The 24813-nt window shown below is 49.9% G+C and overlaps 2 protein-coding genes across 2 annotated transcripts; one reads left to right on the top strand and one right to left on the bottom strand.

Moving 5' to 3' along the window:
* The first annotated feature begins 38 nt into the window (after positions 1–38).
* FSCN3 (fascin actin-bundling protein 3) lies at positions 39–8842 on the top strand. The gene is made up of 8 exons (XM_019757135.3): positions 39–1591; positions 2618–3314; positions 3629–3747; positions 5388–5547; positions 6010–6180; positions 6498–6703; positions 7184–7238; positions 8785–8842. The coding sequence occupies exons 1-6, from the start codon at positions 1448–1450 to the stop codon at positions 6701–6703; spliced, it is 1497 nt and encodes a 498-aa protein (XP_019612694.3). The 5' UTR covers positions 39–1447; the 3' UTR covers positions 7184–7238; positions 8785–8842.
* A 3325-nt stretch (positions 8843–12167) lies between these two features.
* Positions 12168–15866, bottom strand: PAX4 (paired box 4). The gene is given in 10 exon segments (XM_088800408.1): positions 12168–12239; positions 12241–12307; positions 12634–12776; positions 13073–13128; positions 13472–13541; positions 13890–13972; positions 14186–14311; positions 14854–14929; positions 15246–15461; positions 15744–15866. Coding segments are annotated over 10 exon segments (1029 nt in total). The 5' UTR covers positions 15864–15866.
* Positions 15867–24813: the final 8947 nt, after the last annotated feature.

Here is a 24813-nt window from a genome sequence, read left to right as displayed (position 1 = left end):
GGAGGCTCAAAGCAGCTGAGGCTGCAGGGCCAACCCCCCGCTCCCCAAGGATACACACACACTGCTGCCTTCGTCTAGCTTAGCTTCTCCCTCCTGATCCTTGAGGCTGGAAGTATCACAGGGGTTCCAGTGTAGGGAATCCCATTCCTTCCCCAATTTCAAGGGGCCTTTGCTGAGGGTAACAGGATCTACCTTCATGCTTCTGTAAACTACTTAACCCCCATTCTTATTTACCTCCTAAGTAGCCGTGGTCCTTAGTGATTACGATGCACATTAAAATTTGGGGGCGAGAGAATATTCATTCAAAATACGGTTCCTGAGGCACACTTGAGAAAAAATTCATCGGGACTGGTCTGAGGCCCAAGAATATGCATCTTTAAAATCACCCAGGTGATTCTGTCGCTTAGGCTTGTTTTATAAAACCGGGGATTACAGTCCCTCATTGGGCATCACTGGGACTTCCTACCTGGGAAGATCCTGCCACAGGGAATAGGAACCAGTCTGTGGGCAATTCTCCGAGCGTGGTTCACCGCCCATTCCCTTTGCATCCCTGCAAAGCTTGAAACCCACCATCAACACCATTATTTCTTTTTGCCTTTCTCCCTTTTTTCATGTCAGTTTCTCCAGGTCGTGGGCTGGTTTTCTCCATGAGCTTTGTAGGAAGTGAGTCTGGAGGCTAATGGCCAACAGACCGGCCTGGGCTGGTATCCTGAGAGGCAGCTCTGACTGCAGCAGGGGTGCCGCTGGGGGTTAGGACAAGGGTGCACAGGACTCGCCCCACCTGGACCATATTCCACGCTGCCACTGAGCCAGTCCTTCTTGATTAATATGGGAAATTTGATCCTTGCTGGTTATCCAGCCAGGGTTTCCTCACCCGCCCTGAAAAGTACCTTCTGAGACTGTGGCTTTATCCTCCCAAGGGCCATAAAGATCAATAGCTTTTTCTTGGATATCATGAACTCCAAAAACACTTGAGCCCCAAGAGAGCCAGGCAACACCCACTTCCTGGGAGAAAAGGGGTTGATTTCTATCCTGTGATTGAAAGGAGAAACAGAGGTGGAGAAGGGGAGGGACTTGCCTGAAGTCACAGGTGGTCACTGGCACCGGCTAAACCTCTGATGCTCAGTCAGGTCAGCCCACCTGGGTGCCTGGGGTGGGGTGGGGAGGCTCATACAGGAGACCTGGACCCACTTCCTCTGGGCCATGGATTGATGCTGCTGGCCCAGTGCCCTTTCCCCACGGGGTGAGAGGCACCCCTCACAGTCACAATGCCCTCCGGGTCACAGAGGTGCTGGGCCCTAGGCCAGTCTCTACCTGGAAAGTCCCCCTGGGAACATCTTGGGCCTGGTGGGTACTTGGGCCTGATTCCAGTCCCTATGGCCTGTGGAACCTCACCGCGGGGGGGAAGGCTGGGCCGGACGGAGTCATCAGCAGTGCTGCCGGCCCCATGGATGAGGTGGAGTGGACACCGCGGCACCCCAAGCCGGAGGACCTAAGGGTCGGGCTCATTAGCTGGGCAGGAGCCTACCTCACTTACGAGCCGTATAAAAGCACCGTCACTGCAGATGCCAAGGGTTTGGGCCGGAGACAGGTAACAAAGCACACCTGTACTGGGACCATGTTTCCCGGGCTAACTAAGCTGTGTGTATGGTGGGAGTGGGGGGTGCACTCTCTACCTAATGTCTTTTCTAACCTCTGCCATTGCCAGGACAAGACCCTTCTACGCCAGGCTCTGGCTCATGGTCTCCATTGCTCCATCTCCCCCTCTCTAAACCTCTCCCAGGAGGTGAAGCCCCAGCCCTGGCCTTGCTATTTGGGCTTGCTCTGGCTGCCACCTACCCTCCACTCCAGCACAGAGTGCTTCTGTCGTCACAAAGAGGAGAGGTGGAGAGCCCAGGCTAGAAGGCGGAATTGCGGGCATCCAGGGGAAGTTGGAGCAGTGGCGTTATCGCAAGGCCTATGTCTCTGTCCAGGTTATAGTTTGAGAATGGGGTACTCTAGAAGCCCTAAGGAGAGTCGGTTCTTATCTTAGGAAAGGATGTCGGCACATCCGGAATGGTACTACATACTAGTAAGGCAGTAACAAGGTCTTCTATAACGGCTGATCACAGCTGAAGCAAACAATTGCATTTCAACTGTCTGGGCTCCCAACCTCATCCTTGGAGCCCAGGCCTGCTTATAAGAGGTCTTGCTTTTCTCCTGTCATGTTGGGGAGGTGGCCTTTGGGGGTGGAAGTGTTGGCTGAGTGTGCTATCCAGGGGCAACAGTGAGGAAGAGAGAAGTAAGACTTAAACCAAAACATTTCTTGGGAAATTAGGTATTAAAGGAAGTTGTCAAGGAAGAGAGAGAGGGGGGTTCACCTTCTGTTAGCTGGAGGAGGTGGGCATCTAGAACTTCTGTTGGGACCCTGAGAATCCCTGTGGTTCCAGTGCTCGAGGTACCCTGAGATCTTTTGATGACTGTTGCGTGAGAGAGTAGAGGAGCCATCAGCAAGGAGACTGACGTGGACGGGAAGTCGGTTGGTCTCAGTGAAAGTGCTGGGGTGATGGTCGTAGGACTGCTTGGTCTAGTCACTTGGAAGCACTGATTTCCCTCTCCTCCCTCCCAATGCCTCCAGACCTGGGAGATCCTGGTGAGCAATGAGCATGACACACAGGCTGTGGTACGACTAAGGAGCTTGCAGGGCCTCTACCTTCTGTGTGAGGCAGATGGCAGTCTGTGCTATGGCCGCCCGAGGACCAGCCACCATGGATGCTTCCTACTCCGTTTCCACCGAAATGGCAAGTGGACCCTCCAGTGCATAATCAGCGGTCGTTACCTGGAGTCTGATGGTGAGGATGTGTTCTGCAACTCCCGGGTCCTCTCAGCTTACCACATGTGGACCCCCCGGCCAGCCCTGCATGCCCACGTGATCCTCTACAGTCCCTTCAACCAGTGCTATGCCAGGGCTGACCCCACCACGTGTCGAGTCTGGGTGGACGCACCAGTTCCCTGCCTGGAGGAATGTGGCTTCCTGTTGCATTTCGAAAATGGATGCTACCACCTGGAGACCTCTACCCACTTCTTCTTGTCCCACTTAGACCGGCTGGTCTCCCAACCCTCAACACAGACAGCTTTTCACATGCAAGTGCGGCCTGGAGGTCTCGTGGCCCTCAGTGATGGAGAAGGAGGCATGCTGTATGCACAGGGCTCACGCCTGCTCCTCGGCCTGGGCTCCAGTCCCCACAGGGGCGAGGAGTGGTTCATCCTACAGCGCTGTCCGACCTGGGTCAGCCTCAGGTCCAAGTCTCGGAAGTTCCTCTCCCTCATCTACGGCAAGTGCAGAGTCCAACGCAGCCACGGAGTGGGGGAGAGCTGGCTGATGAAAAAGAGGGACCAGTGAGGATCTTTGAAGCTGCTTTTCAGGAAGATCTTGGGGTCCCAAGAGCTTCTCTGTGCCATGGGAAAGGGCGATAAAGCAGGGGCATGGGCTTTAGGGGGAAATGGTCTGGGTTTTCTCCAGCAGAAGGTAATGAGGGCTGAGGAGGGAAAGCAGAGGGAACCCCAGCATAAAGCCTGGAGGAGGGGCTGAGACAGGGTGAGACGAGACTCAGGCTTCTTATGACACGTTCTTGTTCTCCCTCTGCAGATGTTGAGGTGCATGCTGCCTTTGAGCACTTAACCCCAATGTCACTGTTCCAGTTTGAAAGTGACAAGGAGAGCCACACCTTGCAGCTTCGTTCAACCAATGGCTGCTACCTAGCCCAGGTAAGGTCTTGGCTTTCTGAGCAAGACAACCCTTAAGCCCTGAATTCTCCCTCTCTAGACACTCTTTCTCTTCTTCAAGTCAGATGACCAGATTGTTAAGTGAACTCTTGTCAAACATTCGTTTTCGCCCAGTGGGCCTATTTTCATCCAATGGGGCCTCTTTTTTAAAAATTCAACTTTATGGAGACATAATTTACATACAATAAAATGCATCCATTTTAAGTGTACAGTTCAGTAAGTTTTGACAAATGTATATGCCCGTGCAACCATGCCACAACCATTTCACAAGTTAGAGAATATTTCCATCACCACAGAAATTCCCTCTTGCCACTTTCCAGTCAGTTCCCTTCTCCCTTTGCCCTCCCCACTACCACTGACAGGTAGTTTGTCACTGTGGATTCCATTTCCCTACTCCAGAATTTCATATAAATAGAATCATACAATATTACAGTATGTATGCTTAGTTCACTCAGTATTATGTGTTTGAATTCATCTATGATGTTTCATGTATCAGCAGTTCATTCCTCTTCCTTGCTGAGCAGTATTTCATCATATTATTCACAAACACAAACGTAATTTGTTTATCCATTCACTTGTTGAGAAACACTTGAGTTGTTGTTACCAGTTTGCGCTATTATGAATAAAGTTGCTATGAACGTTCATGTACGAGTGTTTTTGTGGTCCTATGTTTTCAATTATCTTGGGCAAACACCTAGGATTGCAACTACTGGGTCATAGGATAAACGTGTGTTTACTTTTTAAGAAAATGTCAAGCAGATTTCTAAAATGACTACACCACTTTACGTTCTCGTCAGTCACGTATGAGAGTTCTAATAGCTCCACACCCTCATCAGCCCTTGGAATTGCCTGTCTTTTTATAATAATTTTAGCCACTCTGATGAATGTGTAGTGGCATTTTATTGTGGCTTTATTTTGCATTTCCCTTGTAATTAATAATGTATGAGCATCTTTTCACGTGCTTGTTGGCCATTTATATATTTTCCCTGTGAGATGTGTGTTCACATTTTTTGCCCATTTGTTATTGGGTTGTTTGTCTTATTATTAAGTCATAATAGTTCTTTATATGTTCTCAGGTCAAGTCCTTTGCCTAATATATGTTTTGTAAATGTTCCTTCCCAGTCTGTGGCTTGCTTTCTCATTTGCTCAATAGTGTATTTTCAGCAACAGGTTTTAATGAAGTCCAATTTTTTTATGAAATTCAATTTTTCCATTTTGCAAATAGTTAGTGCTTTCTTATCCCAAGAAATTATTACCTGTCCCAAAGTTGCAAAGAATTTCTCCTATGTTTTCTTCTAGATGTTTTATAGTTTAGCTTTCACTTTTATGTCTATGATTCATTTTGAAATTTTGGCATCTGGGCTGTTTTATTTCTCTGCATATGGGGTATCCAGGTTCCTTTTTTATATTGGGCTCTGGGATACAGTACAGACTGGGGAAGTGGAAGAACTGAGGCCACACCATGTTTTCCAAAAAGGATCTGAAAGCGTGAGCATACCCTGGGAGAGTGAAAAAGGCTACTGGTGATATGTGGGAAAGAGGGTCTAGGAATAAAAATGATGGGGAGAAAGGTGAGATTTTCATTCCTTGCTTCCCTTTGCTTTTCCCAACATCTTCTCCAGAGGCGCCATAGGACAGTGATGGCTGATGGGCACCCGCTGGAGCCTGACACCGTCTTCCGGGTGCACTGGAACTGCGGCAGGATCATCCTGCAGTCTCCCAGCGGGCGCTTCTTGGGCATTGCACCAAACAGCCTGCTAATGGCCAATGCCACTGTTCCAGGTGAGCCAAGCAGCCCGCCAGCCAGCTTATTCCAAGTCTAAGATGCTTTCAGGGGGAGCTGGGCTATGCTAGACCGAGCACTGGAGTTGGGGTCAGAAGGTTTGGGTCTGTAGACTTGGGGAGTCACTGAATTTTTGTCATCACTTGGGCAGAACACCTCCTTGAGCCTGGTTTCATTGTCTCCATTATCTATGGAGGTGATGTCCCACCTGCCTGCCTCACAGGAATATCATGAAGGTTAAATAGATTCATACATCTCAAAGGAAGGAAGAATGTTAAAATTTCTAAGTGCATTCACCAACATTCCACGAGTACCTAGCATGAGACCTGGCACACAGTAGGTGCTCACTGAATGTTAAAATAGTGACAACACCCGTCTGCAATTAGTGCCTCCCTACCTGCTTCCATCTGCAGAAGCATCTAGAGGCAACCCACCCAGATAACTCCTTCCATGTTTTTCAGGCCCAAATGAGGAATTTGGGATTCTGTTAGCCAACCGCCCCTTCCTCGTGTTGCGAGGTCGGTACGGGTATGTGGGCAGCTCATCGGAACACGACCTCATGCAGTGCAACATGGATCAGCCCGAGTGCATCCACCTGCTGCCCTGCCGCCAGGGCATCTATCACTTCCGGGGTGAGTAATCACCCTCACCCCTCAGTTCACGTCGAGCGGTGCCTCAGCCCCGGCTCAGACATCAGGGCCTGACACTCAGGGTTTGTTCATGAGAAAAGGAAAAGCAGAGTTTCTGTTTGTTTTCACGCTTCACGGCCCCCAGAGTGGGTTGGCGGAGCAGAAACCAGCCCTCCTGCATTTCCATGGAGGGAATCTGCCAACATGGGCAGGCTAAGGCAGCCGGGGGGTGGCATGTCTCCCGGGAGCCTCCTCAGAGCTGCGCCGCTGGAGGACACCCCTTCCGAGTACTCCACGGACCCGAGCTCTTCCCTCCCCAGTACAGGGTGGAGCCTTCTGGTCAATCACATCCTTTGGCACCTTCCGCCCTTGGGGAAAGTTCGCCCTCAACTTCTGCATCGAGCTTCAGGGGAGCAACCTGCTTACAGTGCTAGCACCCAATGGCTTCTACATGCGATCCGACCGAAGCGGCACCCTGTTGGCAGACAGCGAGGACATTACCAAGGAGTGTATTTGGGAATTTTAGGTAAGGTGCAGTGGCTAAGGGCCTGGCGTGGGGGAGCAGGAGCTGAGGGGCAAGAGGAGAAGGGAGGTGGGTGGGAGGCATGTGAGAGTAAGACCAGGACGTACCCTGGGCTGACTTCTGTCCCACAACCTGATCAGCTCCAGACATTTATTCCACATCTATGCCTTTCCTCTCAGGGCCTCTAACCCTAGGCATGCTAGAGAGAGGAGCAGTCAGGTCTAGATTTCTCACTGTTATGCCACACTGACACAAGCAAGCCTGCAGGGGACAGGAGGAGGTGTATCTAAGTATCTGTCTCTCTTCATTAAGATGCAGACTTGTGCCTCATTCTTCAGGAAGAGTGACTTTGAAGACATGTTGCTACCCTATGAACCTCTATCCTTACCCCCTCAATCCCTGGGGTGCTGATGGCTCCCAGATATTTATCTGTAGCCTTAACCTTCTCCTGGACTCTAACCTCATTTCCTTCCTGATTGACAGTTGACTTCATCCTGCCATCCCTTCAAAATCAGCCTCCTCATCCTCCCCTTCAAAGGTAACTTCCTGCTGTCCCCGTGGCCGTCTAGGGCATTGCCATCCTCTCAGACACTCAGGCTCAAGACCCCAGCACCATCTCTCCTTCCTCCCTTTCGTTCCCTTCACAAACATTCTTGGCAACTTCATTAATACCGCCAACGGAATGCTTGCTCCTAAATCACCGTCACCACCAGTGCTTCCAGGCTTTTCATCAAAAGTCTGCTCTGCAATGATGGACCCCAGCAGCGCTCCCGGTCCCAGGAGCCAGCCCTACCTCATCCGTTCTCCGTACTAAGTTGGCTTTCCTCAAATGCTGCCTCCATGCCGTCATTCCCTGTTCACAGCTCTCGGGCAGACACCTCAGCGCTCTTAGACCTGCCCCTTCACAATCTACCTCCCTTTCCTGACTTGAAAAGTCATGAGATTGTTGCAGAAAGAGTTTGGTTTTGATATCATATAGACCTGTGGTCCCAAGAGCTAGTAAGGTTTGGTCCTTACTAGCTCTGTAGCCTTAGAGAAATTGTGTTAACATTTATAGGCCTTGGTTTCCTTATCTGAAAATGGGAATGATATCTACCTCATAAGGTTGTGTGAAGGTTAAATGACAGCGTGAACCTAGTTATAGACCCCCAATATGTGTTCACTCCTCTCCTCCATTTTCTACTAATTTTCTACACAAACCCTTTACTATGGCCAAACTGGGAGAAAATAAAATGAAATCCCACTGGGCCCGTTTTCTGATCTATTTCATGAAGGACTTCTCACGCTCCTTCTAAGCCTGACATTCTAGTTAGGGTTTCCAGGCGGGAATTCCCACCCGTTCTCAGAAATTTTTTTCGCTTTTCTGTTCCTGAATCCCAAGAAAAGTTGGTCGGGAAATGAGGAAAATCAGCTCCATGAACCCAGGAGGTTGGTAGTATCAGCCGCCACTTTGTGGAAACGATTCATCATGGAGAACAAAAAACAGTTTATATCTCGGGATTCGGGGAAGAAAAAGTGAAAAAAATTCCTGAGAACGGGCAGGAATTCCCACCTGGAAACCCTAATTCTAGACAGTGTATTGTAGTGGTTAAGAGCTCATTTCTGGACACAGAACTGGGTTCTAATTAGATTCAGTTAAACTTGTTTGACCTTGGGCAAATGAACCTCTCAAAGTCTGTTTCTCATGGATAAAATGGGAATATAGTATTTACCTTATAGGATTATTGTCACATGAGATAATGATTACAAAATGCTTAGTAAACAGGCTGGCACCAGTACATTGTCACTCTATCAGAGGTCTTTCCCAACCCACTTTGAATTCTTAGTAAATTTTACCTGTTGACTGCATTCTCCCTACAAACTCTGATAATATTTTTGTACCATTAATTTGACTTTTAAAAATAATTTCTGCTGCCTTTTCCTATAAATTAACTTCATATGTCTATATGATCACTCACCTCATTAAGAATAGAACAAATCACTTTATTCTCTCTCTTCCCCCAGGGTCTTACCAAGTTTTTTCCTAAAAGCCAGAGACCAGCAAATGACTGACTGAAGGTTTCTGTTTCCCCTTCCCTCCCCAGACCAATGGGATGCCAACTACGGAAATCCAATACCTCCAAGAGAAACTACTACACTGAATGGAACAGGAACTCCAGAGTCAAGATCCATGAGAAGAATTATGTTACACAACTTTTCCTACCCAGTTTTGCAAAACACCTGTTTCGAGCAATAATACATCACAAAAGGCCACCCCCAAAACCCTGGTGTGCATCTGACTCAGTACATAGTAGGGGTCTGGATGGGGGCGGGGGCGGTGAGACTGAGGTCCCAGGCTGCTCCAAGTTCTAGCCAGAAGAGGGGAGACCAAACGGTAATCAGTTCTTCCATTGATCCTCTCCGTCCCCACCAGAACCACTAGACTTTTCCCAGTGATCCCATGAAGAGTCAGCCTTACCCCAAAGGATTCAGAATCCAGGTATGACTAAATGTCCTTTTGGTTTAGAAAGAAGGAGGGATTATTAATCCTACGGGCACTGGGTAATGGTAATAACCCAATATGCCTGTATAGCCTACCCCCTCACCACCATCCCAACACCCCATGAAGTTTACCAATCATCCTACCTTATTATTACCTTCGATCCAGTCCGTGGGGCACAACAGGCACTTTCCCCATCATTGCCCAGCTTTCATAGGGAGCTGGAGGGATTTGCCAAAAAGGACTGGGACGTCTCACTCAATTCTTCAGAAAGGACGCTAAAGTCCACTACTCTTTCCATCAAAACAGAGCTTCCAAAGTGACTGTCAGTCTTGTACTGTGTTCCTAACTTTGATATTTATCGATTTGCCATCTGCCCTATTAATGTTTTTATTGACATAGATTCTTAAGTACATTTATTTAAAAAGGATTTTTAAAATTTTTTTATCAGTTTATTTGAGCCAAACTTGACAACATATGCTGGGGAGCAAAAAGATCTCAAATGCTCTAGAGAAAAACAGTTTTGCAGCTTCTTTTATGAGTTTGAAATGAAGGAGGGAATGTAAGGAAGATTAGAGAAAGCAAGGCAGGGGTTGATTTACAGAATAGTTAACGATATTATGTGCTCTCTTCAAGGGGTATTTCAAAGGCGTGTTAACCTAAATGCACAAGAACAATGGACAGGGCTGGCTTAAAACCTAGAAAAGAGTATTTTAAATAAAAAATGCTACCATAAAACGAAAGACCAGAATCCCTTGCCAGGAAGTGGCCATAAAAAATAAATACAATGAAAACAAAGTGATGTTACCAATTCTAGTTAGATTTTCCCTTCCCTGCCCAAGGCTCAGAGCCCCAGGCTCCCCTTCCCTCTGTTAAAACACATTAACAATTGTTACAGAGGTTTGAAGACCAGGACCAAAATGAAGACTTTCTCTTTGATACAATCGGAATTGAGAAGGAGTTGAAAAGGGAATCATTTTCTCATTTCTGACTCATTATTATTTAAAGCAGCATCTGCACTCCTGCTGAAAGATACCAACACTGATGCCTCAACCCCACTTTGGGAAAATTGTGCCTGTGTTATAATGAGTGGCTGGTGTTTAAGGCCGTTGAGAAGAAAAGCTGAAACCAGGAGGTGAGAGAGATTCCATTTGAATAGAGGAAAATGACCTCAAGGTTTTGTACGTGTGTTTCTCCTCAAGAGCTATAAAAGAATTTTGTAAATATTTTAATCCAATAAGTGAACGTCGAGAACACTAGAGACCAGGGCACCTCCTTTCCTAGAGAAGATCAAGAACAGGTCACAGATGGAGTAGAATACATTTTTCAGAGAGAGAGGACCTTGGAGTTCATTTGATGCGGGACCTCTTCCTCAGCATTCCATAAATAATGTACATGCTGAGATGTGTGGACGTGCATGACATGGGGAAACACACACGCACGTACACGCATGTGCTTTGTCTCTCACGCCCCCACAATGCCTGTCTGACCGCCAGTTGACTGTGTTCAGCCGTGAGGGCTCAGCTGACAGCTCCTTCCATGGCTGATGTCAGTCCTATCACTGAAGTGAATGGTTTCTTCTTGGACTGTGCTGTACAGATTGTCAGCCCGCACGGTCTCACCCGTTTCCCTGGGCAGTCTGTCCAGCAGGGCCTCCAGCCTGAGGGTAGAGAGGGCAGGTCGGGGCAGGGTGTGCTCTCTTCTCCTTAGAGTTTCTAGAGCTGCTCTGTCCCATAGGAGTTCCTGTGCTGATGGAAATGTTTACCGTCCAATGCAGTAGCCACAGGCCACATGTAACTGTTGGGCATTTGATATATGGCTAGTGTGAGTGAGGAGATGAATTACTCATTTACTTTGAATTACATTCAAACAGCCACATGTGGTTGGTAGCTACTTATTGCACAGCATAGTTCTAGAGTGTTTGATGATCAACAAACTTCTTATAGGACAATTTCCGAACCAGTACCTGTCCCAGGTGGGAGTGAAAAACATGCCCCTCCCCACTACTATTTTGCACCATCATCATTCCACCCCTGATCTTCAAAAGGGAAAGAATTTGGCAGGCTCAGCCCAACCCCCATTTCAAATACTCCTTCCTTCACTCCCTTTCCCCATAATCATCTTCCCCTATATCCCAAGGTTTCTAGGGATAAGCCTAGAGATTTCTCTGCAGGGGACAAAATTGAATAGATTTGGAACTTACTGCCAAGAAGCAGCAAGCAAACATGGCCCAGGAGCATGTATAAAGGGACAAGCAGAATATGGAAAATGGCATTTCCTTTCTGCTACTAGGCAAAAAATACATATGCAATTAAGAAATTAATGTCTACTTTTTTAAATTAAGGAATGCTTGTAGATTTTAGATGTAGTAATGTAAGAAAAGTTTCTTATTTTTCAGAGACACCTGCTGGAGGACATGGGTGACGTGCTATGATACACTATGGCGGGGGGGGAGTGTGCGCGTATGAGCACCCAAACACTGAGATAGATACATATACACATACATACATAGATACATAATTACATACGTGCATAGTTACATAGACACATAAATACATTTAGGTAGATGATAGATACATACATACATAGATAAATAGACCAGATGGATACATAGATTAGATAGATAGATAGATAGATAGATAGATAGATAGATAGATAGATAGATAGATAGACAGACAAGATAGAAGGGCAAACTGTGTATAACTGTTAGATATAAGGTAAAGGTGGGAGTATGAGTGCTCGTGGGGTAAACATGATGGACAGCAGGAACTACTACTAATTTTAAAATGTTTTTATTAGTGCCAAGTGGAGGCCTTGTAAGGCCACGGTGAGAATGTGTGGGCACAGCTTCTCCAGCCCCTCAAATCAGGCGATGAGCAGGAGGGGCAGCAGGGCAGGGCCGGGCAAGGCCCACAGATGAGGGCAGAGGAAGGAGGCCAGTGTGAGAGCCTGCCCACTCCGCCTCCTGTCCACTCCGGCCTTCCTCTCTCATCGCAGGCCTGTCAGTAGTGGGGAGCCAGGCCAGAGCAAGGACGGAGGGGCACCAAGACTGGCGGCGGGGGCAGTGACAGGAAGGGCAAGGATGGCAGAGCAGAACTGAGTCCAGGGAGCTCGGCTGTGGGGGGCAGGTAGCCTGCGGGGACAGAGAGGGTGAGCGTGGGCTTGGTGCTGCCACCCCGCCCCCAAAGTCACTGGGGAGACACACGGACATCAGTTCTCTACCCTGAATGGATACGCTCAAATCCCAACCCCAAACCCTTTTCCTGCTATGGCTGTCAGTGGTACTATAGACTCAAGGGGTACTAGTCTCCCCAACTTCGTGGGCCATGTAAGGAAGAAGGAAGGCTGTATCAAGTTTCCTTTGGTGACCTTGACTGGAGACCCATGCCCTCCTGTGGATTAAGGAATCAGCTAGCCCTCCCCACACCTGCAAGAGTGAGGCCTAGCCTGATTCTTACCCAAGCAGGGCTTGAGACAGGCTTGGGGTGGGGTGTCACTTAGACACCTGTCGGGTGCTGTCCCCCAACACAGCTGATAGCGGGAAGCACCCAAAGATTCCAGGGCAGGCAGGGCTGCAGTGGGCACACTGGTAGGGGACTGCCAGGAAAAGCAAGAGGATACCCTGAGATGCCAGTAATGCTTCCCGTTTAGCAGGACTGGGACCCCAGGGCTGCCCATGCCGCGCGCCCACCCCCTGGCTGTATCTGTACAGCTCCAGAGGGTGCCATTCACATAGTAGACTATGAGGGTGGCACGTTCTGGAAGTGTGCCCTGTGGGGGCCCGGGAGAGCTGTGAAATGTAGCTCAGGCTTTCCCTGGGAATGGGAGAAGCAGTGAGCCCTCAGTCATCCCCCTTCACAAACTCCCCTCTCTCTTCCTGGATTCCTGGATACCTGTGCAGACACGGTCCCTGAGGAAGCACTCGATACAATCACACCTTGGGAAGTACCTACAAGGTGAGGGTGGATCCACTCAGAGGGAAGAACTGGGGTCCATGGAAAGGGGACTTGGTGGTGAGAGGCAAAGAGGTTCTAGGAAAGGGGTAAGAGAAGATGGATGCTACGACTCTACACTGCCCTCCTCCGCAAGGCAGAGAGAGGCTTGGGAGACTGGGGAAGAGGGTTAAATCCCAGGGATGGTAAACTGAGGACAGTGCATCCCTGAAGAGCAGGGACTGTGTGTGCCTAGCATTTCACACAGGGCATGGCTCATGGGAGGTGCCAATTAAATATTTAATGGGGGGGTGGATGGATGGATGGACAGATGGACGGACGGACGGATAGAGAAATCACCTGGAAGCTGAGTTTCCCACTTCAGCTTCTCTTGTCGGCGCCATTTGGCTCTTCGGTTGGAAAACCAGACCTGAGGAAGGGCAGAAACAAAGTTACTGGCTGTGCCCCCCACTACCTGGCACCTACTGCTCTCACCACTTGGTCCTGGGCTGGGCTCAGAGTGCAGACTCTTCCTCAGACCTGAGATCTTCCCTTTCCTGCTCTGGCCTTTGCTCTCTGGCCCCTTCCTCAACTCAATGGCATGGAGTGGAGAGGAGAAGAGAAAAATCAGCAGAAGGAGGGTCTTGTCTCTAATTCTGCTCCAAACAAATTTGTTTCCACACCTTGCCCCCTTCTTCACCTCACCAGAACCCAAAGCCTTCCTGGCACAGACTCTGTCCTCGTGGTTTGCGCACACTGTGTGGCAAAGCTCACTCACCCTCACTGTGTCCTCGGGCAGAGAGGTGGAAGCAGCCAGCTTTCCACGGGCCACTGAGTCAGGATACTTCCCACGCTGGAACTCTGCAGAGATTGAGGCTCATAGCAAGGGCAGGGGGAGAGGAGCAAGCTATGAGTCTCCCCCTCAGGCCCCACTCGCCACCCGCTACAACCCTACACTACCCTCCTCCCCAAAGCAGGGACATCCATAGCCTCCACCTCTCAATCTTTGCCCACAGGCCTGAGGGCCATTGCCTCCATGCCTCACCCTGAGCACCTCGGCCCCGGCCCCAGCACCTTTCTCCAACGCCTCAGCTTGGCCTGGGGAGAAGATAGTCCGATTCCGGTGGCCAGTCCCTGGGTAGGGACCCCGGGGAGCCTCAGAGCCACTGTGGGGATTGCGAGGAACTGGAGCTAAAACAGCTGCAAAGGGAGACAATGGCTTTGTGGTGGTTTGTGATGATGAGTTGTCTGGTCAGATGGGGTCCCTGAGGCCCTGGCGTTGTGGACAGGGGACAGCATGGGTCTAAGAGCAGAGCTGCTCTGGTGGCACATTCAGTTACTAGGAGGTCGTTATAGGAGCACACGGTGGGAGGGACACTCAACGCCATGGTTGGGTCCATACTTGGTGTTTGGGGGGGAAACAGCAGCACGCTTGGCCCAGGTCCGTGTGATCCCACAGAACACAAAGGGTACTCTGGGAAGCTGTGCATGAGGCAGAGAGGGTTGTGGAAGATCGTGTGAATATCGGGGCTAGGTGACCTGGTTCTGTTCCAGGACCTGCCAGCAACTAGCTGGTGACCTTGGGTACCTCACGTCCCTTCTCTGGGCGTCCTTTTCTTCAGCCAGGACAGAATAAGATGCCTGCCAGGCCATCCTATTGTCTTGTTATGCAGGCAATCCATGACAGAACAAGAAAGGGCTTTGAGAACTGTAAAATGCTGAGGTCTGGTTCCAAGACCCACCTGGTGACCTGAGCTGTGCCCAGGGCAGTCTCTGGTCCTCCTGTAGCGCCCTCAGGACTCGGTTGATGGAGGAGACCTGGGAGTGTCCGGGTGTTGAGTGGGGAGATGATGCCCAGTCCCAGGGTTGCAGCCTAAGGATGTTTCCCCAGTATCCTTTCTCTCCTCCTGTCCTGCCCCGCACATAGCTCCTAAGGGCAGCCCCCTCTCCCCGCCATGCTTTCTTCTTCTCACCTATCTCACCACCACTACTTTTCAGGAGAGAAACTTATATGTCAGAAGAGAGGCTGGGAGCCCTGCCCCTGGCCTGAGATGACCCCATTACCAAGTAAGTAGGGATCTTCTCCCCAGAGAACCTGTTTGCCAGCCCTGGTCAGGGAGGGGCGGGTACTTACACTGGGAGTCTTGTCCTGGGTACAAAGCCCTTCAGCACAGAGCTGGCGCTGGATCTCCCAGGCAAAGAGGGCCGGGCACTCACCCTTCAGCTGGGCAATTCGAGCTACCACAGGAGGTGTGGCCAGACGTGGCTTGCTTCCCCCAATCCCCTTGGGCTCCAAGACACCTGTGCGGTAGTAACGCCCTAGGATCTTGCTCACACAGCCATTAGATACCTGGGTCAGGTGAGAATTAGGGACAGGTATGGCACGGTGGGCAGAGGGTGAGTGTCCCTGGGAACACAGGAGGCTACAAGGCAAAGTGAGACCTACTGGACCAGGTCACAGAGTTGAAAGTCCAACCTGAGTTTCCCATCCCAGCCTCCAAGAGGGTCTTGTAGGAAGTAGCCCAAGCCCCCACGGCCCTCAGAGTCTGCAGCAGCCCCAGACTTGCCTTAAGAAAGGTCCCTTCTCCCTGCTTCTTGTCCCCGTCACCAGGTGAAGGTCCCAGCACACTACCTTAAGGCTGCGTGAGATGTCACACGGCCGCATCCCGCTGATTGCCAGCCGCACAATCTGCTGCCGGGTGTCCAGGGGCAGGGGCCGGCCATTCACAAAGAGGCCCCCCAGCTGGTTCATACTGTTGATTCCTGCGCATGAGAAGGAGGCCTCCACACAGCATATTCCCCCTCTGCCCGGCCCACCTGTGACAGGAAGGAGCCTCCTGGGAGAGACTTACTCAGACCCCTCCAGCCTGGCCTCCCACCATAAAGTCCTGCCCCCAAAGGGACTGCTCCCCTTCTGCTCCCAGGGTCCCCCAAACATGCCAGTGTCTTTGGTAGCTGTCTCCTGGGTGAGTCTGTGCTCTGCAAGCACATGTACTGACCCTTGTCATCTAAGGTAAGCAGAGTAGAGCAGGGAGGGTGACTGGACGAAGCTTCCCCAGAACACTGGTCAACCATGTGGATGGAAGCAAAGCCCTGCGAGTTTCCCTCCGTCCTGACACCATCCTGTTTTTCCTCACTCTCCCAGGCCCCAGGTCTCTTACCGTCCTGTGGCATGCTGAGCCCCCTCTCGGAAGGGCAGGAACTAAGAAGCCTGGGGTGGGCAGTTCCTCCTGGTAGCTCCCTCCTCGGTCGTCCGGTCGTGGGGCTGGGCCTGCAATAATCGGGGTGTATTTGGTCTCTTGCTTAAAATGGTCTTGGGATGTAGTGTTTTGGGGATAGAGGGTCAGGTTTCTAAAATTTGCTAGCAGGTTGGTTAAGAAAATTCAAATCTTCTTAAATCTTTCTGTGATGAACTAAAACATCACAGGACTAGCAGAGGACTGGATCTTTCCGGGTGTCTTCATAGGGCCTGAGAGGGTGGGAGGGCTCCCATTTCTCAAACGTCCATTACAAGGGGTCAGGAGGTAGAAAAGGATGGTGCTTCCACATGCTCATGTCCCTTTTCCAAACGGACAAGTGTCACCTCTGTCCCTCCACAGCCTTCTCAGCCCCACGTGACACACTTGGGCTCCTGCCTCCTCAGCTCAGGCTCAATAGGGTCGAAACCCAAAACTTAGGATATTCTGTCCAGCCAGAAAAGGGCACCAGTGACCAAAGACCCCAGTTGCCCTGGTCTGACCAAGTTCAAGGCTCTGCCTTCACTCCTGGGTAGCTGCTGAGGTTAGCTTCCCCAAACCACCAGCCAGAAAGCTTTCTGCAGAGCACTTTAAGGGAAGGTCTTGCTCCTGCTTCTTCAACTCTCCAGGAAGCGCTGGGAAACATGGGGCTCAGCTCTGTCCCGGGCATTGAGGCTCTGACCCCACATATCGGAAGTAGAGATAAATGAGCCTGAGATCCTGGCTTCTAAATGACACATCTCTTGACAGTTTCTGACCTGCTGGGATTGTTGGTTCCTGTTAATTCTGGACAGTTCTAGATCGCTCAGGAAAGCTTCACTTTGAGAGACCAACTCTCTGGGAGCACTCACTCACTCACTCAAGTAACATTCGTAGAAGGCATGTGGGGGGGAGGGAGTCAGAGGCAGGAGAGAGCTGTCTGCTGACCCACAGAGAAGCCATTGTGAGCACGAGAGAGTGTCTGAGCACACAAGTCACTGACCACCGTGTCTTTCGGGAGTGCAAGTCTCCTCCTTCCATGCCTGGAACCCTGGCAGGGCTGGCGTTCACTGCAGAGAATAGCTTAGGCATAGAACTTTCCTATGATAACCACGCCATCTTGGTTCAGTTAACTAATCTGCAATTATTTCCTGAATAAGGTATTAATCACGGACATATTGCCAGTTGTTCAGGACGAAGGGGGTAAAAAGCAAAGGGACAAGGTGTTTGCCTTCCAAGAGATTACAGTGCATCCCGGAGAGGAGCCTGGCACCTGTGAAATAACAATGAGCTCACAGCTAGTATGGAATCCAGAGCTACTTTTGAAATTCAGTAGCTGAACTGGCTTTCACCCACTCCTCTCTGGGTGGAGACACATCCCCCTTCAAGCTCTCATCTTTACAGAAAGTCAGGAAGGAAGGCAGAAGTTTTTCCAAAAAGAACACTGAGGTACAGACTGGGGTTCACACAAGCCAAGGACCACCCAGAGAGTTAAGTCCAAGGAGGTTTAGAAGCCAGTTCCTCACCAGAAACTGGTCCAGCTCTTTTCTCTGCCCTCATCCCTGCGTCATGTTCCTGTAATTGCCACCAAAGCAATGGAGAGAGGAGAGCCAAGCTGGGAACGTGAGGGGCTTTGCCAAGATAAGGGGGTGGGAGCTCAGAATATCAGCCAAACCCTGCATCTTCCCCTAGGTGACGAGAGCTCAGAGGTTCAGTACGTACACCTAAATCATTTCCAAACCTAAAATCATCACGCCCCAACTCACAAACAAGCTCCAGTGCCAGGAGCCACACCACATATCCCAACACTCATATTAACTTGTTTGATCAAAGAAGTGGTGCTCGCAAGATGGGAAAGCAGGATAGGGGCTTGAAGGGGCAGGTGGGTGGGTGCTGCAAAGACAGGAGGAAAGAAGTTGGTTTGGCCACACAGACGTGGAGACAGCATGGGAGGCAGAGCAGACAATGAGCCTGCAGGAGAGCTACCTGTGTGGAGGCGATGAGGAGGGAGCTTCAGTGGGAGGGTCTCCGGCTCCTTCGTGGGCTCCCAAGACCCCTGCAGGTTCCAGGGGTGCTGGTGGTCTGGTCCTGGTAACAGCCTCCACTCTGTTCCTGTGTCAGTCCTGCCTGGGGGTCCAGAGCTACAGAGAGGCTGTGCTCAGGAGCAGAGGGCAGCCTTCTGGGAGCAGCCAGTGATGTCACAGGCCATGATCAGAGGAGAGAGGAGGAGGGAGGTGTGCATGGAGCTGACTGACACCAGCCCTGAGGCAGGGCAAACCACAGCCAGTGACCCACTGTGTCCTCCCAGGGGAAGTCCTCAGAGCCCACCTTGTGTCCACCTGCCACCTAAATCAGGTACAGAGCCAGTCTCACGAAGGCCCCGGGCTCTGAGCGCACCCGTGCAGGGGCCAGTACTCCTGGAGGGAATGGTGATTATAGAAGGTGGGGAATTGCAGACTGTGTGTCCAAGGCTTCAAATACACAGCCTTGGGCGCCAAAGTTACCTCCAGAACCACAGACGCAGCTTCCCAGCCAGAAGGCACATGCCTGGGTCTGGGGGTCAACTACTGGGTTCTGTGTATTATTATAAAAGATTAATGTCTATAGAGACGGAGACCCAAACACTGGCTAAGTTGACTCCTAAATCTGAGAGAATTAGGGTGCATTTAGAAGGGTTGGCGTCACGTAGCACCAATTCTCTCCACAGGGTCCTCACCAATTCTCCAATTGGCTCCTTGATGGAGGTGACACCAGGTGTGAATTCTTACCCAGGAATCATGGATCCTGGACTTCATAATACTGAGAGCAGTGGGGGCGGTGGGAACGAGCCTCTGAAGGGAGTTAGGACGCAGGTGGGGCGTTTATGAGGAGGTGTGCAGCCTGGTTTGCCTTCTGCCTTCTCTAGGTGTTACCAGGCTCCATTCCACTGAGGATTTGGTGCTTTTAGAGTCTACGTTATGAATGACCCTCCTGCTCCCACAGAGGACACCGTAGGTTTTCTGGATCGTTGATCGGGTGGAGGCACCAGTACCAGTGGTTCTTGTAAAGTGGGATGCTGGTAGCGAAACATCGTCCCCAGTGCATAGAAACTTCGTTGCCATCATGGCCTTGGGCAGGTCCCTTGTGAAGGAGCCAACGTGGAAAACCCTTTGGGTCCATACCATACCTTGGATTCTGTGAAAGCCTCCCAAAAGTCAGGATGGAAGTAGGCAGGCTGTGGGGCAAGAAGACTAGACCCGGAGTGGGGAGAATGGATTTCACTGGTAAGTGCTTTGGTTTGGGAGGAAGTGGAGGTGTGTGTTGCATGTTCAGCTTGATCCTGGGGCTGGGAACTCTTGCTCTCCAAGCAAAGCAAGGAAATGGGCTTTCTACTTTACCCAGCGGGTACTCCTCTGCTCCTCCAACCTGCTCAGGCTGGTGCAGAGCCTTGGGGCCAGGGGAGACCACAGCGGTGGTTCAGCACCATGAGCAGGACAGGACAGCACGTCCCCTAGTGCCTGCCAGTCCATTTAATCCCAGGGCACTTGGGACCGCTGGTCGCTCCACTGAGCCATGCCTGGGTGAGAGGGGATCCCAAGGAAGCCTATGGTAACCTGATCTTAGCTCCCCTTTCCTGCTTCATCTCATCCACCCCCATCGACCCCTGCATCTGAGGGTGCAAGGCTCCGTGTGCTGACCCGCTATGCCCATAGACAGCTGCATGAGGGTGGAGAGAGGGGTGTCAGGGGGAGAAGGGACAGGCCCTGGCAGATGGTGGTGGCAGGGATTTCCCCCATAAACTACCCTCTCCCCCCGCCTTTACAACGCACTCTTGGGTCTGAACAAACAGAGGCTTTCGACCCAGAGGTGATGGGGGGAGGGAAAAGAGAGAAAGGGCCCTGGCAGGGGGGCCTAGCCAGCCCAAAGTCTCAGCACTCAGCCCTCTGCTCAGTGCGCCAGACTGTTTGAGGAGCAAATATCTACCTTCACCGTCTGATTCTCTCAACCGCCCCCACTGGGTTTGGGGCTAATTGTCCCTCATTAGCTGGGCCCAGGCCCCAGGCTGCCGCCAGCCCCCGCCATCTGCTCACAATTATACATTAACTCAGAGGTCTTGCTGCCCGCCAGCCAGGCTGTGCGCCCCTCTCTGGGGCAGCCATGGCCATCCCAGCTGGTCCTTCACCCTAACGTAGAGCCCTGACTACTGGCTTCTTCTGCCCTTGGGAGCCTCTAGTATAAAGCCTCTTGGCTGTGGGAAAAGATCTGTCTTCAGGAGAGACGGCTGGAGTTTCCCAGCCCTCCTCAAAAGACAAGACAAGCCCATGCGTAAAGCTGGAGAGGGCAGGGCGCAGCCAGCACAGGGACCCGCCAGCTTCGGTCTGACACCCTCCCTCGGACTTTTGGACTCCCTGGGGAAGGTGACACCAGTCCCAGGCTGTTTCTACCCTTCCCTGTGGTGCCTCCTAGCAGGCTGTGCGTTCTGGCTCCCATCCTGCCTCTCCCCATCGAGACCCCATCTCACGCAGCCCTCTACTTTCCAGAGCGCACCACGCCCCCGTCTCCAAACCCACTCTTGGGCAGCACGTGCCTTCCAGTTTAAAGTCATAGCAGTTTCCTTGCTACAAAAATATGGGGAATCCTCAAGGTCCCTGGATATCCCTAAACTTGGTGCTGAAGTTGCAACCCCTCCACTCCCAGAGTTTTATGCGGTCACCCTCCTCTCCCAGCTCAGACCCTGCTCGGTCACCAGCAAATCCCCCGCGCTTTTGTGCTCAGCTTTTAGAATTCTGGCTACCCAGCTCCCTCCCTCTGAACTCCCCTGGAAGGGAGAGAAGACCACGTCCTCCTACCTGTGGCTTTGACTGGGGGCACAGGAAAAGCTCCCCTTTCCCCTCTTTTTCCCCATGAGGCCCTAACCTCTGAGCTCATCGCTGCCCACGTTTCTCTTTGCTGGTGGGATGATGAGTCTGCGCTCCCATGGACAAACCCCAGCAGAACTACAGAGCTCAGGGCTTACAGCCAAGGGCCCACGGAGGCCAAGAGGAGAAACCCATGGGCAGGTGAAGGGCAGGCTGGGAAGAGCCCAGCCCAGAGCCGTCAGGACGGGCGCTGTGTGCCTCTGTCCGCAGCTGACCAGGGCGGTCAGACGATGCTCTGTGAGCCACCTGTGGAGAGTGCCACCTTGGGTCTGCGTGCGCACCAGCCCTGCCAGTGTGGGGAAGGTGCTGTGTGCATCCTGCCTGGGGTTTTACACCCACCTCGTCACTGAAACCTAAAGTTCAGTCTGTTCCCTGGGGACTGCCTGTTCTGCGCGCCCCAACGCTTCCCTACCCCCGACCTCGCTTTGTGGAGGATCTGGGGGAGCAGATAGAAGTGCTTCCTTGAAAATACGCTTTATTTAATAAACCTTGTTGTTTAGGACAGTCTTAGATTTAAGAGAAATATCAAAGGTAATCCAGAGTTCCCATACACCCTACACCCAGTTTCACCTATTATTTATATCTTACATTGTATGTTTGTTATAATTAATAAACCAATATTGAGATGTTATTATTAACTAAAGTCCACACACTTTATTCAGATTTCCTCAGTTTCCCCCTAACGTCCCCTTTCGGGCCCAGGATCCCCTCCAGGACACCACATTACATTTAGTTATGTCTTCTTAGGCTCCTCTGGGCTGTGACAGTTTCTCAGACTTCCCTTGTTTTTGATAACTTTGAACATTTTGGGGAGTCAGGTGTTTTGTATAACATCCCTCAAGTGGATTGTCTGATGTTTTTCTCATGACTAGACTGGGCTCACAGATTTGGGGGAAGAAGACCCAAAAAAGGATTCGGGTGGGGTGTAAAGTGCCGTTTCATCACGTACTGTCAACCTGGCTTATCTCTGTGGAAGTTGACCAGGATCACCTCACTGAGGTCGTGTGTGTTGGATTTCCCACCCTTTTCTGAAGGAAATCCTCATGCACAGCTCAGACTTAAGGAGTGGGAGCTGTGCTTTACCTGCTTGAGGGCAGGATATCTACAGAAATCATTTGGATTTCTCCTGCCCAGGAGATTTCTCTCTTGTCTCCCATTTATTTTTTCAATAATTTACATCAGTAGGAAATTATGGATGCTTATTTTACTTTTTGGATTATAACCCAATATAGTATTTTGTTTCTTTTGATTTCAAATTGTTCCAGCTTTGGCCATTGGGAGTGGACTCCTGTGTCCTGTTGGCTTACTCTCATTAGTGCGGAGTTTGATTTTTGGTGTGTGTGTGTGTATGTGTGTACGCACTTTCTTACTTTCTGGCACTGCAAGATGTGCCACCTTTCCTAATATCAGCCATTTCTCTGAGGAGCCCTTGTACCTTTTGTGGGAGAATGGTATGAGAAACAAAGATCTGGGCCCTAAGTATGCTTGTTGTTACTGGGGTGTCAGTGCATCTAGGTTCTCTCAGAGCAAAGAAATATATGTGTGTGCATGTGTGTGTGCTAACCCACGTATATAGACATTTCTACCATAGTCCTGTATGTATAACCATTTGTATCTGTATTAAACTAACATGAGTTCATACTGATGTCTCCAACTCGAATCCATTATTACATGGATCATTCTAGTGTCCCCCCTTGCTTATCTGTACACTCTGTACCATACGTATGTACCATTTATTTTACCTTTACTCTTACAGACCCCACTCATTTCCAAAGTTACTTGAGTCAGCACCTTCCCCCTCCCCCTTCACTGAAGTTGTTTCATGCATTTGTAATACAATCACGTTCTACATTTCATCTTAGGAACCCCTGACCTCTACATAATTTTTAAACATTTGCATACATTAAGAGTCACTCGTGAATCTTTGTAAAGTTCTATAGGTTTTGATAAATGCATAATGTTATATATCCACAAATACAGTATTATACAGAACAGTTTTACCACCCTAAGAAATCCCCAGTGCTTCACCTATTCAACCTTCCTCCCTTGCCCCAAACCCCTGGCAACCACAAATCTTTTTACCACCACTATAGTTTTGCCTCTTCCAGAATGTCATATAATAGAATCACACAGTATATAGCCTTTTCAGATGGGTTTCTTTCACTTATTAATATGCATTTAAGCTTCCTTCATGTCTTTTCATGGCTTGGTAGCGCCTCTCTTTTTAGTACAAAATAATATTCCATTGCCCTGATGACACGTGAGTCGGAGCATCATGTCATATGCTAATTTGCCATCGGTGCATCTTCTTTGGGGAGGTGTCTGTCAAAGTCTTTGACCCGTTTTGTAATCTTGTTGTTTGTTTTCTTGTTGAATTTTAAGAGTTCTCTGTATATTTTGGACAACAGTCCTTTATCAGACGAGTCTTTTGCAAATATTTTCTCCCAGTTTGTGGCTTGTCTTCTAATTCTCTTGATCTGGTCTTTAGAAGAGAAGTTTTTAACTGCAAGGAAATCCAGTTCATCAATTATTTCTCTATGAATAACGTCTTAGGTCTTATAGGTAAAGAGACATTAACATACCCATAGACTTTATTTTTTAGAGCAGTTTTAGGTTCACAGCAAAATGGGGAGGAAGGTACAGAGATTTCCCATACGCTCCTTGCCCCCACACATGTAGAGCCTCCCCTATTTTCAACATCCCTCATTTTTTACAATTAAAGAACCTAAGCTGTAGGTTTTGTAGATGTTCTTTATCAAGTTGGTGTGTGTGTGTGTGTGTGTGCGCGCGTGCGTGCGCGCAGGAATAGTTCCCTTCTATTCCTAGTTTGCTGAGAGTTTTTTTTTTATCATAAATGGGGATTGGATTTTCTTAAATGCTTTCTCTACATCAATTGATATGAGGGTTTTTTTTTCTTCTTTAGCCAGTTGATGTGATAGATGACATTGATTGGTTGTTCATTGGTGAGCCAGCTTTGCATACCTGGAATACGTGCACTTGGTCAAGGTGTATAATTCTTTTTACACATTGCTGGATTCAGTTTGTAACATTTTATTGAGGATTTTTTTCCTCTATGTTCATGAGACATATTGGCCTTTAGTTTTTCTTTCTTGTAATGTCTTTATCTCTTTTGGTATTAGGGTAATATTGGTCTCGTAAAAGGAGTTTGGAAGTGTTCCCTCGGGTAGCCAGTGAGGGCAGGGCTGACCAAGCAGAGGTCACTGAGGCTGAGAGACACGCAAAGCTCACCACCTATAACAGCATCTAAGACAGTGTGACTCAGGAATTAACAGCAGGACCTTTAGGGCCCTCAAACCTCAGTTCTTACCCCAGCCCTGCCATGCTATCCGCATGATCTTGGCCCAGTTAGCTACTCATTTCACAAATAATTACTGAACACCTTGTGGGGGCAGAACACCAGAAAGTAGTTTCCAGGCTCTCAGCCTCACATAGACAGGTGCTGGCTCAGGTAGTAAATGGCCATCAACTGTGATTGCGTGGCCATCAGCTGTGGCTAGTTGGCAGTCAGCTGTAACCAGTGAGCCATTGGCCACTAATATAACTGCTGTGGCTGTGCTAGCGAAGAGAG

Source organism: Rhinolophus sinicus, chromosome 8 (genome assembly GCF_057876585.1).
Source record: "Rhinolophus sinicus isolate RSI-liver-muscle chromosome 8, RSI-T2T, whole genome shotgun sequence".
In the NCBI taxonomy this organism is placed as follows: Eukaryota; Metazoa; Chordata; class Mammalia; order Chiroptera; family Rhinolophidae; genus Rhinolophus; species Rhinolophus sinicus.
This window is presented reverse-complemented; position numbering and strand designations above follow the sequence as displayed.

Bases quoted from the DNA above. Each gene is read 5' to 3' on its own strand.
- FSCN3 (XM_019757135.3), top strand. From the start codon at position 1,448: ATGGATGAGGTGGAGTGGACACCGCGGCACCCCAAGCCGGAGGACCTA. The intron at 3,315-3,628 runs GCAAGTGCAGAG...CTCCCTCTGCAG, and splicing joins GTTCCTCTCCCTCATCTACG to ATGTTGAGGTGCATGCTGCC. The intron at 5,548-6,009 runs GTGAGCCAAGCA...CATGTTTTTCAG, and splicing joins GGCCAATGCCACTGTTCCAG to GCCCAAATGAGGAATTTGGG.